We start from the raw sequence: 14012 nt of genomic DNA on the forward strand, positions 1-14012 counted from the left end.
CTCTTCCAATCCCGTCTCAAGACACACCTTTTCTCCATTGCCTTCTTGTGCCCCCCCCCCCCGCCCCCGTCCTCTCATCCACCCTGGTCTGAGGCGGACTAAGGACCGAGCACTCGACCTGCTGCCCCCTCCTCTTGGAACTCCCTCCCCAAGCACATCAGAGACTGCTGCGATCTGCCCACATTCAAGTCATGAATCAGGACTCACCTCTGCAGACCTGCTCTCATGTGTGATTCATGTTGTGTTGCATGTTTTTGGTGTTGCTTTTAAGTTTATTCTAATTTATGTAAAGCGTCTTTGAGTATGATGAAAAGCGCTATATAAATAAAATGCATTATTATCATTATGATTGTGACTGTAACTCAGACTTGTTCACAATAAGCATGACTCAGTAGCTTTGCTGCAAGGCACAAAGGGTGAGCGTTTTAAGATGAGGGGCGTACTGTGGTATTCTGCTTTGTGTTCCTGTCCGTGAACGTATCAAGTATGACAATACTGTCAGAACTGTTTGTCTCACTCCTCATTTATTGCCAGAGTGGAATCTAACAGTTGCCACGACACAGCCAAATGGTCAAATGGAGTCCTAAAGTTTTCCTTTATCTGTGAACCTTTCTTTTCTTACATTGTTCTGTGTTGTGTCATGTTGCACGGCCCGGTGTCGAGTTTAACATTGCACCGCATAGTGTCCACATGTGAGCTTTTTCCTCAGATCTGTTTGCAGATAAGAAATCATGACATTATTGTTGCAGGTTTCACCTTCACTCTGCAGATGTCCTCAGGATTGGATCCAGTCGGGGAGGAGACCAGTGAGTCCTCCATACTTTTCAGCCACGCAGACATCTGGGAGATGTAGTCCTCCAGCTGTTTGCGTTGGGTGCTGATGTCTCGGAGGTTTCCTCTGGTCTGCTCACTCAGCTTCTCAACGATATGGATTTTCTTTTTCAGATCAGCCTCCAGCACCTGCCACCACACGGGGCAGAAGTTCATCATCTGTTCTGCCACCACACGGGGCAGAAGTTCATCGTCTGTTCTGCCACCACACGGGGCAGAAGTTCATCGTCTGTTCTGCCACCACATGGGGCAGAAGTTCATCATCTGTTCTGCCACCTCACGGGGCAGAAGTTCATCATCTGTTCTGCCACCACACGGGGCAGAAGTTCATCATCTGTTCTGCAGTCTGTTTCTTCATAACAGCAGCAGCCTACTGCCTCATACTTCATCATATACCCGTATGAAGTATGCACATGGTAATCTTCATGTATGAAGAATGTGGGTATGTTTACATCCATATACACACACATATATATATATATATGTGTGTGTGTGTGTGTGTGTGTGTGTGTGTGTGTGTGTGTGTGTGTGTGTGTGTGTGTGTTGTAATCTTTTTGAGATGTAGAAAATTTTATGAATATATTGATGAAAAAAAAGAAAGAAAAGTATGTACAGTGAAAAAATGCATTCAACACCAAATATGAGTTTACCTGCAGTTTAGTAGGAGTCTCTTCATTTTGACTTCGCTGATTCAGTTCCAACACTTTTCCCTGAAGGGTCTCCAGTTGTTTTTCTTTCTCACTGATTTCTGTCTGTGAAAATATCAGAATAAAATCAATTACACCCATTTTACAGACAGCCTAGACTTCGCTAACCTGATTAATATCTGAATATGAATGAATAAATGGATGATTTATTTCAGTCATACATTTGTGTTCATATGCCACAGACAGGGAAAAAAAGAAAAACATCATGGTACATATTTACATCAGTCCATTTCACACAACAAAGTCTCCCTTGTGTGCACGGGTAGTCTGTCCTCCTCCCAGGTCTCCATGGTGATGGTGGTCACCACCTGGACACTGCTTGGCATCCCCCTCATCACATTTTCTTTTTATATATATATCTTATAAATCCATATCATTTTGTTATCCTGTTTTAATGCTATATCCTTCTCTCACTCTGATGTGTTACTAATGTGTTTTGTTGTCTCTTCTTCTGTGTGTGTGAATGGCGTGGTGTGAGTCTCTCCTGTATGCATGCAGAGTCTGTCTGTCTCTGTTTCGGTGGTGTCTGGACACTGCTTGGCAACCTCCGCATCATATTCTTCATAAATTTTATTTCATTATAATTGTTATCTTCTTTTAATGTTGTATTGTGTAAATTGTGTAAACACAGCATTCATGTCACGTTGTGCATCTTGGGGGAGAGATCCTCCTCTGCTGCTCCCCCTGAGCTTTCTTCCTAGGTTTTCTGCCTGTTAAAAGGGTTTTAGGGAGTTGTTCCTGATCTGATGAGAGGGTCTAAGGACAGGATGTTGTGTTGCTGTTAAGCCCACTGAGGCACATTCGTAATTTGTGGTATTGGGCTACACAAATAACACTGACTTGACCGTTTATTCCTTCAAATGATTTGAAGGATTTGAAGGAGGACAGGCTGGAGGACATCTTGCTCACCTGTAAGGCGGACAGGCTGGAGGACATCTTGCTCACCTGTAAGGAGGACAGGCTGGAGGACATCTTGCTCACCTGTAAGGCGGACAGCCTGGAGGACATCTTGTGACTGTGGTTGAGGTTGTTGAGGTTCTCGTTGAGCTCCAACACACAGCTGCTTGTCCAGCTCTCGATGTCATCACTGATTTTACGCACCTCGTCCCACAGCGCCAGACTCTGGCTCAGACTCTCAATGTTCTCATCTATCTTCTCAGAAACCTAAGAAAACACAAAACTGTCTGTTCTTTTTTTTGGCAGCTGATGAACCATCACGCCCAAACATTCATATAGAAATTATAAAACAACATTTGTGGTTATGGGAGAGCTGCTGGTACCTTCTGAATGTCAGTACAGCAATACTCAGTATAGTACTTTTTGTGATATGTATCAGTGCAGTAATATGTATATTCTACTGATGACAATATTTCCTGACTTAACCCTTTTTGTATAATGATTAATGTCCTGTCGTCCATGGATCATGTACCAGGGTAAGGACCGGCAAAAACACCCCAATATAAGTATTTCCCCTCGCACAGTGCTACAGCTTAAAATAATTAATGGAACTATATATGTAATTGCATTTTCATTTAAAGTATAACCAAACTCACCGATACCCTTATAATGTCCTTAAACAAAAAATATAACAGCTGGGCATCTTCTTCCAACAGGACGGTATACACAGTAAAGCCATTTTGGGAATATACATACTATGATATATTGTGTTTGACACTCCAATGATGTTGATGTATTGCAGGTCAGACTCACATCCAGCCACTGATCTATTAAAGCTTCCATTTCCATCCTCGTGGATTGGGAATCGAAGTCCGGGATCTTTTTCAGTTCATTCAGCAGCTGCTTCCCTTTGCTGGAAAACTGATCGAACTGTTGATGTTTGACCGCCATCTCTCCCTTCAGCACCTCATGCTGCAGACAGAAACATGAAAAAAAAAACCAAACAGTCAGCTGAAACTTGGAGCAGTCTTCATATTGGAATGAAGAGATGGGCTTTAGCTTTGTTTTTATTGTCTGTTTTTAAGTCATTAATATTCATAAATGAAGGTGGATGTTTTAAATGGGAGTCTATGGAATACCCACAGTGTCTCTATACAGATGATGAGGGGTAATGTTAATGTACCAATTATTATGATTATGACGATTATTATGATTATTGTCTTTGTTTAATCCTGAAAAATCATCGAGGGCTGGCCCCCATTTACAATGATGTCAAGTAGCAGTGAAAATTGACTAAAGCCTCCTACAGACTGAGATTTTAGCAGTCCTATAAGTTTATTTTGCAAGCCACACTGTGTGATATGGATCTAATAAACTTGGGTACGACATCAAGTGTGATGTGTGTAGACTGTACAGTGATAACACTACTGAATCACATCAAGTGTGATGTGTGTAGACTGTACCATGATAACACTACTGAATCTCATCAAGTGTGATGTGTGTAGACTGTACCATGATAACACTACTGAATCACATCAAGTGTGATGTGTGTAGACTGTACAGTGATAACACTACTGAATCACATCAAGTGTGATGTGTGTAGACTGTACCATGATAACACTACTGAATCACATCAAGTGTGATGTGTGTAGACTGTACCATGATAACACTACTGAATCACATCAAGTGTGATGTGTGTAGACTGTACAGTGATAACACTACTGAATCACATCAAGTGTGATGTGTGTAGACTGTACCATGTTAACACTACTGAATCACATCAAGTGTGCTGTGTGTAGACTGTACCATGATAACACTACTGAATCACAGGCTATGACGCAAGTCCATAAAAACGTCGTCAGCATGCGTGCCGCATCAGTGCGCATCATCAATCTATGCTGCTGGTAGAGCAACATGACGCCAAGCAGGAATCGAGCCCTTTCAATAGTCGCCGCAGCTCGTCTTGTTGCTCGTTTTGTTGTATCCATGGCATTTGGGTCACAGATGCTGACAGTGTGTGTTTGTGTTTAGCGCCAGCAAAGATTCTGCGTGGCGTTGATCAGCGCGTCATTTCGTGCTGCATTTCTATTGGTTGGTTAGTTGTGAGACTTTCATCCTACATTTCTGACACTGTCAGACTTTTGTCTCAGGTTGACTTCGGTCGCAAGACCGTAATAACGGCTGTCTTTGAATCTGTCTCACAGTGAACCTGTCTCACAGTGTGACGTAGGAACTCCATTTTGGAGCCATGACCAATGACATCACCACGTTTAGTCTTCTTTCATCTGAGACGGCCCAAATCACACAGTCTGAGGGAGGCTTTAGAAAGATACAAAATAATAATAGATATAAGATAAAAGAAAGCAATCAATTAAAACTACTATGTAAGTACAATTAATGAAAGATAAAAGATACAAAAAACAATTAAAACAGGTTCAAACAGAAGCTGAATGGTTTGTTATCATAGATTTAAATTGACCAACGATTACCAAAATATTAATTTTTAGGGAGCCTTGTAATGAGTTCCAGGTGGTTGATGTATAGAAACCAAAAGCAGATCTTCCAAACTCAGTATAAACACCAAGGACTTGCAGTGAAAGCCAGTCATTAGACCAAGTTTGATGTGCCCCAGAGGACCAAGCTAGCATAGATATACAATGGGAGCTTCCCAATAAGGGCCTTGTAGATAAACAAATACATATGCCTATCACACCTCACAGATGGATAAGACCACCCAACTTTATCATACAGGGTGCAATGATGAGTGCTATAAACATCACCAGTAATAAACCTGAGGGAAGAATGATAAACATCATCCAAGGGCTTAAGAGCAAAGGCAGAGGCATGACTATAAATCACATCACCATAATCCATAACAGAGAACAATCCTTTTCCTACAAAGCATAGGAAAGTTAGTTTTATTTCTATACAGAAAACCAATTATTTGTTGTAACTTGTTGGCAAGATTTTCTATATGAAATTTGAATGTGAAGTTGTCATTGATCAAAATACCAAGGTATTTATATGCTGCAACTCCATCAAAAATAGGTCTTTGTACAGTGGAGATGTGAACGTTTTTGTCACCATACCTCTAGCCCGAGAGAATAGCATAAACCTAAGTTTTATGTGCATTCAATACAAGCTTAAGGTCATTAAGTGCAGATTGGAGAGCGTCAAAGGACTGTTGCAGGTTCTTAAGAGCTAGCTGAGCAGTCGGCAATACAATACAACATTGCACTAAAAAATAGGACAGGAAGAAATGGAGATGGATGATCCACTGTGGTGACCCCTAACGGGAGCAGCCGAAAGTAGTAGTAGTAGTAGTAGTAGCAGTAGATAAATTGTATAAAAGAAAAAAACAAAAAACAAAACCTGGACCCAGAATTGAACCTTGTGGAACACCCTTAGTTATCGGTAAAAACTAAATGAACGGTTCCAGAGTTCACTTACTGCTGCCGACCAGATAGGTAATTCAGGAACCATGCAAACGCACCTGAACTAAGACCAACATTATTTAAGATATGTAAAAGCAAGGAATGATCAACACTGTCAAGTGCCTTGGAGAGGTCCACAAAGATGGCAGCAAACATTTTTTTTTCTCTTCCAAGGAATTTGACAATGTCATTCACAACTGAAGTGATGGCAGAAATACTACTGTGCAAAGACCTGAACCTGGATTGATGCAGACTCAGAACAGTTTCTGGTGAGAAATTTCTAAAGTTGACAATTTTCAAATTACTCTAGAATGAACGGGACAATTTGGATATTGGTCTATAGTTATTTGGATAGCTCCTCTCCCCACACTTATGCAGACAGGCCAACATGAGCAGTTTTCCAGACTCTGGGAACTATACCAGTAGAAATAGAAAGATTAAAAATATGAGTTATTTGCTCAGCAATTATTAGAGCAGAAAGATGAGAAAAAAAAGGATCCAAGTTTTCTTCACCAGTAGATTTCTTGGGATCAGTGGTTTGAAGAGCCTCAATAAGTACACAGAGAGATAGGATCTAGAATAAACTGAGGCATGATTTGGAGTAGGTACAAAATCATGATCAGAATCAGATTTATTGCCAAGTACAAGAATATACAAGGAATTTGTCTGGTAGGGTGTTGCAGTAATGGCATGCCTTGTGTCTGCTTGCATTGGGCGCGGGTCTCGCTACCTGTCTGCACCATGGCCCCCGTATAAGATCCCTGTATCTGGGTGTCTATCAGTTTTACCTCCTGAGCTTCAGCTCTTAATAGTCCAGCGTAACAGCCTGAATGTCAGCAACTACCAACGCTTCTTTTCTAGTGTTTGTCTGTGAATGTTGTTTATATGTCTGCATTATTATGATTTAAAATTTTTGTTTGCTTGTGGTGTCACTGTGTATGTGAGTGCGCGATCTGATTTCATGCTTCATGTGCTGTTTCAATCTCATCAAGGAGGATTAAGGGGTGGGACTCATCTAGTGGGCCCATAGGGGCCCTGGTTTGAGGGAAAGCGGTTTTGAAATTGTAAAAATACGAAAATACCTATTCTTTTGTGGTTGTACTTTTGTGTGACACCCTTGTCCTAATAAAACATTGTTAATAAAAAAACATCGTGGTTTCGGAAACAAAAAAAAATCAATTTACTAATTTTTGTCAAAATAGCATCATTAAGCAACAATTAAAAGACATGGTTGATGAATAAACTAGGTGTGTGATATAGTGCGGCGAGCCGGGGTGGAAGAATGAGAGATAGAGATCTCTTTATCGCAACTCTTGTATCCCATACACCGCACGACCCCGAGAGTGCTGTTTCACTTTAAAACACCGTCAAAACCGAATGGAACTGATGGGAAAGGAGAGGCAAATTGGCTTCCCCCCCCCGAACAATGGCTTCCCCCAACGAGGTCACTATTATGAACATCAGTCTTAGTCACGGTCCAACAGTCAGTAAAATGGTCGTCTACCCAGTCTGAGTTGAACCCCCAAACAAACAACACGACAACAACCAAAACATGAACACAACATCACTAAAACAATAATGTGAACACGAACGTTAACAGTCCCAGAATCCCTTGTGCTCCCCCAGCACATAGGCGTCATCAGTCCAGTGACTGTCTCCCCTGGTCACTACAATAGCTTATGCTTGCATTCCTCTGATTTCATGTTTTTTGTACCATCTTATATTGTTGTTAATGCAATGTTTCTTTGTGAATTTAGGCATACCAGTGTACCCAATATGCCAGGCTGAACATCCATGTGCCCATATGTCCTACCATGCTTCTTTGTTAACTGGTTTTTCTTTGAGGCTTTTGGGCTTCCTCTGGAAAACCTGTGTTTAACGTCACAATGCTATGAACTGTGCGGAATTCCCTCAGGCAATGTTTGCAGAAAAGCAGACTTACAGAAAGGGTGCAAAATGTCTGCAAGAGAGCCCTCATACAATTGACGATTTGACAGTGGGACAGCCCTAAGCCCTCGTGCATTTCATGAGTCCGTGAGTGTGGAGGTTGGGATTGAGCCCAAATAGTCAGCCTGGTGAGCCATGACCAACGCAGCTCTGTCCAAATGTTGTGCAAACCATTGTTGCAGTGGGTACCAGTCAGCAGTAGGGGAAGCCGCAACATGGGACTGCTTCCTCTTGGGGGATGTCACTGAAGAGCTGTTGCGGGAATGGGAAAAGGGAACCCACTTCTTGACCCTTCAAGAGGCTTTCTGGGGGTGGTCCCAGGGAGAAGATGATCTGTCATCCGCCAGGCCCACCAGCAGTGCAAACGAATTTGACAGCGGGGGGAAAATCCTCATCGAACGTCGGGTCGAAGAGAGGGAGAGAGTCCCTACCACCCCGCCTGACAACAGAAGCCCAAAGAGGGCTCACTAGCAGTATAACCATCCAAATCAATGGCACCATCCTTCGCTGGTAGACTGGTGGATTCAGGAGACTCCAGCAAGGCTACCCAGGAGCCGAGGTCAGGCTGCCGCTGCAGAAGGACCGGGAGGAGCCACTCAATGGAGACTTACTCACCCTTGATCTCGGAGATAAACGAGGAGGTGACCATGCTTGGAAATATATCCTCAGTTTCTCCAGGAATGATGCCAGCGAGGATTTAAGCAACCAGAGATAGAGAGGTGTAAAATCCAAACGCAAAATTGCTTAAAATCCTCAGTAAAAGCAATCGGCTAGACTAGCCACCAGGTAAAAACAAACCTAGCTAGCTAGCAGCAGTCAAGGCATAGGCAGCAGTCGAGGCGAGTCAATGATAAAAATGATCGTAAAAGAGGTAGCACCACAGTTTTTCCAGGGTTAAAAGAGTAAAACTGTACTACACAACCACACGTGCAGATTTACCAATTATACATTAATAAGCTTAAAAAACATTCGGTATAACAGACGAGAAATGATGCAGCAGATGATCAACAGACGATCAGTGGTGGTAGAAGGTATACATTTACCCTATTTGTCAATAGTGTAAATACATATGGTGGCATAGGGTGAGAAGATGCTGTTGGTTCTGACCTTGGACAGTGACCTCCTGGTTTCTTCATGGACTTTCAGAGCTGAGTTTATCTGAAGAACCTGCTCGCTGTTCTCCAGGATGGAGCTGATGGAGGCCTTTAGGTTTTGGTATTCTCGACTCAGTTCCACAAGAACACCGCATTGCTCCTGCCTGTCAAGTTTAGCGCAAGAACCAGTTAATACAGATCACTGATGAAATGCCCAATACAATCTACTGTATAAAAAATAAACATAAACTACCATGAGGAAGTTTCAAATTGACCCCATCTCCTCTGATTTGTGTGATCTTTTGGTTGGTTCGCCCTCTCTCTGTTAAGAGGTGCTCTCTTTTTTCCTGTTACCTGTCCATGATGAGTCTCTTGGTGTCAGCCCAGGTGGTCTCCAGGAGGCTAATCTCCCTCAACACCTCCCCGGCTAGCTCTGCGTCTCTCTGGGCCAGCTGCTGGCCTTTGTCCCTGAGCCACTGCTCCTCATGCTGGTGGGACTGCAGCTCGTCCTCCAGCTGGTTGAAGAAACGCAGCCTGGCGAGGGACAGATTGTTGGAAATGTATAGAACCCCCCCCCCCCCACACACACACACCTAAATCAATTCACATTGTGTGTATGCAGGTGTGTGTTGGTTCTACACAGGCTTTGGCCTCGTTTTTAATGTTGCGATGCATCTTTCCTCATTTTTAATCTACTTTTGTTTACTCTGCAAGGCACTTTGTGGCAAACCTGTTTTGTAAAAAGCATTTCAGTTTAGCTTGGCTTTACTTATGGGTGCGGCATTTCGATCTACAGTAATAAATCAATGATTTTCTGGGACTTGTCGTCTAGAAAACTGCTGACGTGATGCCATGGTCATGTCTTACCTCTGTTGGAGAGCATGTACGTTGGGCTCTTTGAGGCTCTGCTGATCAGCTTTTTCCTCAATGTCCTCTACAGTTTTCAGCAGCTGCTCCTTCCTCTGTCTAAATGAGGACCACAGAGCGCCAAGGGCCTCTGCTTCGCTCTGCTTTGAACCTAGCAGGTTCCTCACAGCATCCAGCTCCACGCTTAGAGAGTCGGCCAGTGAGCGGCAGGAAGTGCGCAAGCCATCGTCCCCACCCATGTGGAGGTGCACTTTGCAGAGGCTGCTGTCCAGGCCAACGGCGAGTGTCTCTAGCTGCCCAATGTCGGGGACGATAACAGTCAACTCCTGCTGCAGCTCCTCCACCCTGCTGCGGTCCCAGCTCCCCGCGCTCTCCACCGTCTGCCTCAGACCTCGCAGCACACCAGCTGCCACGCTGCGCGTTTGCAGGAACACCTCGAGTCTGTCCAAGCACTCCAGTTGGAGCTGGGCAGTGTGCTGGGCCTCCAGGTAGGACTGGACACAGTTCTCCTTCCTGCTGTGGAGGAATGGCGAGTCCCCCAGCTCACAGGAAGCACACAGCCTCTCCATCTGCTGCTGCAAGTTCTGGACCTGGTCCGACTGCTTCTGCAGCATCAGTAGAGTCTCCTGCAAAAACCAGTCAAATGACCAGATCAAACGTTTTTAAAGGACTCACCGGTTAAATGTCTAAAAGCTTAAATTGTAAAATAAATTAAGTCATGAATGAGCGACTAAATGAGTAAAACTGATAGACATCACTGTGGTTCTTACCTTAACTTGCACTGAGGCCGGTTGCAGGTTGGTGATGTTGATTTGAGGAGCTGAATGCAGGCTGGACAGGACGCCATCGCTCCCCTGGGAGAACTTGAGGAGGCTCTTGTCAAACTGCTCCACCTGGACCAGGTGGCTCTGCAGCTTGCCGATTCTAACCGACATGATGGTGAGATGTCAAACCTCAGGTAAGACTGTTGTATTGGGTCAACTGGAGTAAAAACCCTTCCTGGCATTTGTTTAAATCGGCATGGATCAGTGTCAAGTTTGTCATACAGGACAACATGACTCATGTGAGACTGTTTGAATTGTTTCAGAGTCGGGATGTTCATAATTAACCGTTTAACAGCATTTTGACCGATTAATACTATCAGTTAACTGGTTAAAAAAAATAAATATATATTTTTAAACGTAATTAAGAAAAGTCTGCTGTATAGTAAAAGAAAAATAAGCTATACATATCAGTCAACTCATGGGGGCATGTCCAACAAGTGCAACCAACCACATGTGCCAACAATCATACTTCACTGTGCCCAAGCAAAATGAAGCGAGCAAACAGAAGTACTGTGTGGGACCATTTCAACCGAAAGGACAATGAGGTTATTTGTAAAATATGTAATGCAGTACTGAAATGTAGCCGTACTACAAGCACAATGAAATACCACTTGTGAGGCAAACATCCACAAGCATGACAAAACTACAACCTACACTGAACACAGCTGTGACCAACTGCAATGACCTGGCTTACTGAGGCAGTTCTGGGTGAACTGCTGATGAAAAAACATCTCAGCATCTACACTAAACTGAGCAATATGTGGCTGAAAAGTGAAGTTTGCTGGACATCTATGGCAATATGCTTTCTAGTCACAGTGTACATCACTCTCAGTGGGGGATTATGGTTTTCGCACATAGATAGTACATAGAATAAATACATTTAATCTTAAATATAGTAAGCGGCAGAAGAACCAGCGTTTTAAATATCTCATTTAATTGTTTGAGCTGAAAGTTGCTAAGATTGCTAAGTATGCTAAGATTTTCACTGGGAGTGATGAAGAAGGACAGGATTAGGAAGGAGTATATTAGAGGGACAGCTCAGGTTGGACGGTTTGGAGACAAAGCAAGAGAGACAAGATTGAGATGGTGTGGACATGTGTGGAGGAGAGATGCTGGGTATACTGGGAGAAGGATGCTGAATATGGAGCTGCCAGGGGAGAGGAGAAGAGGAAGGCCAAAGAGGAGGTTTATGAATATGGTGAGGGAGGACATGCAGGTGGCTGGTGTGACAGAGGAGGATGCAGAGGACAGGAAGAGATGGAAACTGATGATCCACTGTGGCGCAGCTGATAGCTAATAGGAGCAGCTGAAAACAGTAGTAGCAGTTTTGAGCTAAGAGCTGGTTAGCCTGGGTACATGTGAGTTATGAGGGGGTAAAGCAGGCTGGTTTAGACATTGGTGTGGACAGGAAGTACGTAGAGCAGCACACGGTGTGTCTGGTCTGCTGTGTGACACAGCAAAAGCTTGACTGAACACAATAAACTCCATCTTACCTGCGAGGGATGGCTTCTTTCTGGGAGTAGAACCTGTTCTGTAGCTCTTTCAGCTCCTCTCTGAGTTGCCCAACATTCTCTTCTGGAGCAGCAGGCGACAGCGAAGCTTCCAGAGACAGCAGTCCATCCAGGAGGTTCTCCAGAGACTGCACCTCACACAACAACGCCTGCCGCAGACACAAACCTTCCTGTTGCTCCCAACTCAGGCACTGCTTTCTAGTTTGATCAACTGTATTAACTCTGATATGAAGTTTGTGTGTCCGCTGAAAGTACCTGTAAGTCTTGCAGCTCACTATGGATCTTAGTTTTATCTGCAGGAAGACCGGGACTCTCCTGCCGGGACACCGCCTCGCTTCTCTCCAAACAGGAAACCAAACTGGATCGATCCTTCTCAAACCTGAAACAGCAGCAACGCATTATAGATGGAAACTAAAATCAGCCCACAGCATAAACACTGTGTGTAGGACACCAGGAAAACCACGAGCTACCCAGAAAAAACATGAAGGAAAAAAATCACCGTGGTTTTTTCCTTATTTTACTTACTTTATATATGAAACGTCCCTGGCAAAGAAACAAACCTTTTTATCAAAGAACAAAACAAAATAAAGGGCCCCCACATCTATATGTACCTCCCACTGGTGTATTTTCATCTCATCTCATCTTCAGCCGCTTCTCCGGGGTGGGGTCGTGGTGGCAGCAAGCTAAGTAGGACACTCCAGACCTCCCTCTCCCCAGCAACGCCCTCCAGCTCCTTCTGGGGGATCCCAAGGTGTTCCCAGGCCAGATTGGACATGTAGTCCCTCCAGCGAGTTCTGGGTCTACCCCGGGGTCTCCTCCCAGTTGGATGTGCCCAGGAGGCATCCTAATCAGATGCCTGAACCACCTCAACTGGCTCCTTTTGACGTGAAGGAGCAGCGGCTCTGCTCCGAGCTCCCTCTGGATGTCTGAGCTCCTCACCCTATCTCTAAGGCTGAGCCCAGACACCCTACGGAGGAAACTCATTTCAGCCGCTTGTATCCACCATCTCACCCTTTCAGTCACTACCCAAAGCTCACAACCATAGGTGAGGGTTGGAACCAAGACTGACTGGTAAATTGAGAGCTTTGCCTCCCGGCTCAGCTCCCTCTTCACCACAACGGTCCGGTACAACGTCCACATTACTGCTGATGCTGCACCAATCCACCTGTCAATCTCCCGCTCCATCCTACCCTATTTTCATCTGCTGCAGCATATTACATCAGCAGACCTACTGTCAATCATGTGCTGCACCACTTTTTATTATAATTAAGTCTTTTTGTCACATCCTAGCCTAGATAGTAGGCTGTCTAATGCTTATAAATATTTCACTGTTTACTTTCTACACCATTTACTGATTTAGTATTCACCATTTACGACACATCTAATTATTCACTATATCTACCATGTTACGATTTACTATCTAATGTTCATGTTAGCTATAACTACGTTCATACTGTTATGTTTGCTGCTATCGTTCCAATAAAGGCCTGGAGTTGGGGGGGGGGGTCACTCTCTTAATTTGTGTTTCAGTTTTGTTTCAGCATGTTGTCTGAGGCGAGGATCACCAACTGGCTTTTCTGTGGGTTTTGCATTTTAGCCAGATTCTTCTCAGGGTTCCCAATCTTTAAGAAATCACTTCCCAGGATTTCTCCAGGACATTTTCCATGACCTTATCTTGGATGTCCATGCCAGGTGTTGCTAACAGAAGGTCACATTATTCAGTAGTAACTATCAGTGCAAGTCTCAACAGTGTCTCCATGGCCTGCGTGACTTCACACACCGGTGTCACATCTCAACACACACTCAACACATGTAGACCAACATCACATCTCAGCTGGTGAAACTACAGTAAGTATCCTAACTTTACAATTTTCCATGACCTCAATAATATTTCTGGGAC

At 43.9% G+C, this 14012-nt stretch overlaps 1 protein-coding gene across 2 annotated transcripts in view; it reads right to left on the bottom strand.

The window, feature by feature from the left end:
* syne1b (spectrin repeat containing, nuclear envelope 1b) overlaps positions 1 to 14012 on the bottom strand; it is a 394236-nt gene that overhangs the window by 290149 nt on the left and 90075 nt on the right. For both annotated transcript variants that reach the window (XM_056296155.1, XM_056296154.1), the window contains 10 exons: positions 12368 to 12491; positions 12095 to 12261; positions 10548 to 10701; positions 9778 to 10403; positions 9265 to 9444; positions 8924 to 9074; positions 3249 to 3407; positions 2520 to 2702; positions 1482 to 1583; positions 757 to 960 (listed from right to left, as the gene is read on the bottom strand). In XM_056296155.1, coding sequence (XP_056152130.1) covers positions 757 to 960; positions 1482 to 1583; positions 2520 to 2702; positions 3249 to 3407; positions 8924 to 9074; positions 9265 to 9444; positions 9778 to 10403; positions 10548 to 10701; positions 12095 to 12261; positions 12368 to 12491 — 2050 coding nt within the window. The remainder of the gene's footprint in view (positions 1 to 756; positions 961 to 1481; positions 1584 to 2519; positions 2703 to 3248; positions 3408 to 8923; positions 9075 to 9264; positions 9445 to 9777; positions 10404 to 10547; positions 10702 to 12094; positions 12262 to 12367; positions 12492 to 14012) is intronic.

This window comes from Lampris incognitus, chromosome 16 (assembly GCF_029633865.1).
Source record: "Lampris incognitus isolate fLamInc1 chromosome 16, fLamInc1.hap2, whole genome shotgun sequence".
In the NCBI taxonomy this organism is placed as follows: domain Eukaryota; kingdom Metazoa; phylum Chordata; class Actinopteri; order Lampriformes; family Lampridae; genus Lampris; species Lampris incognitus.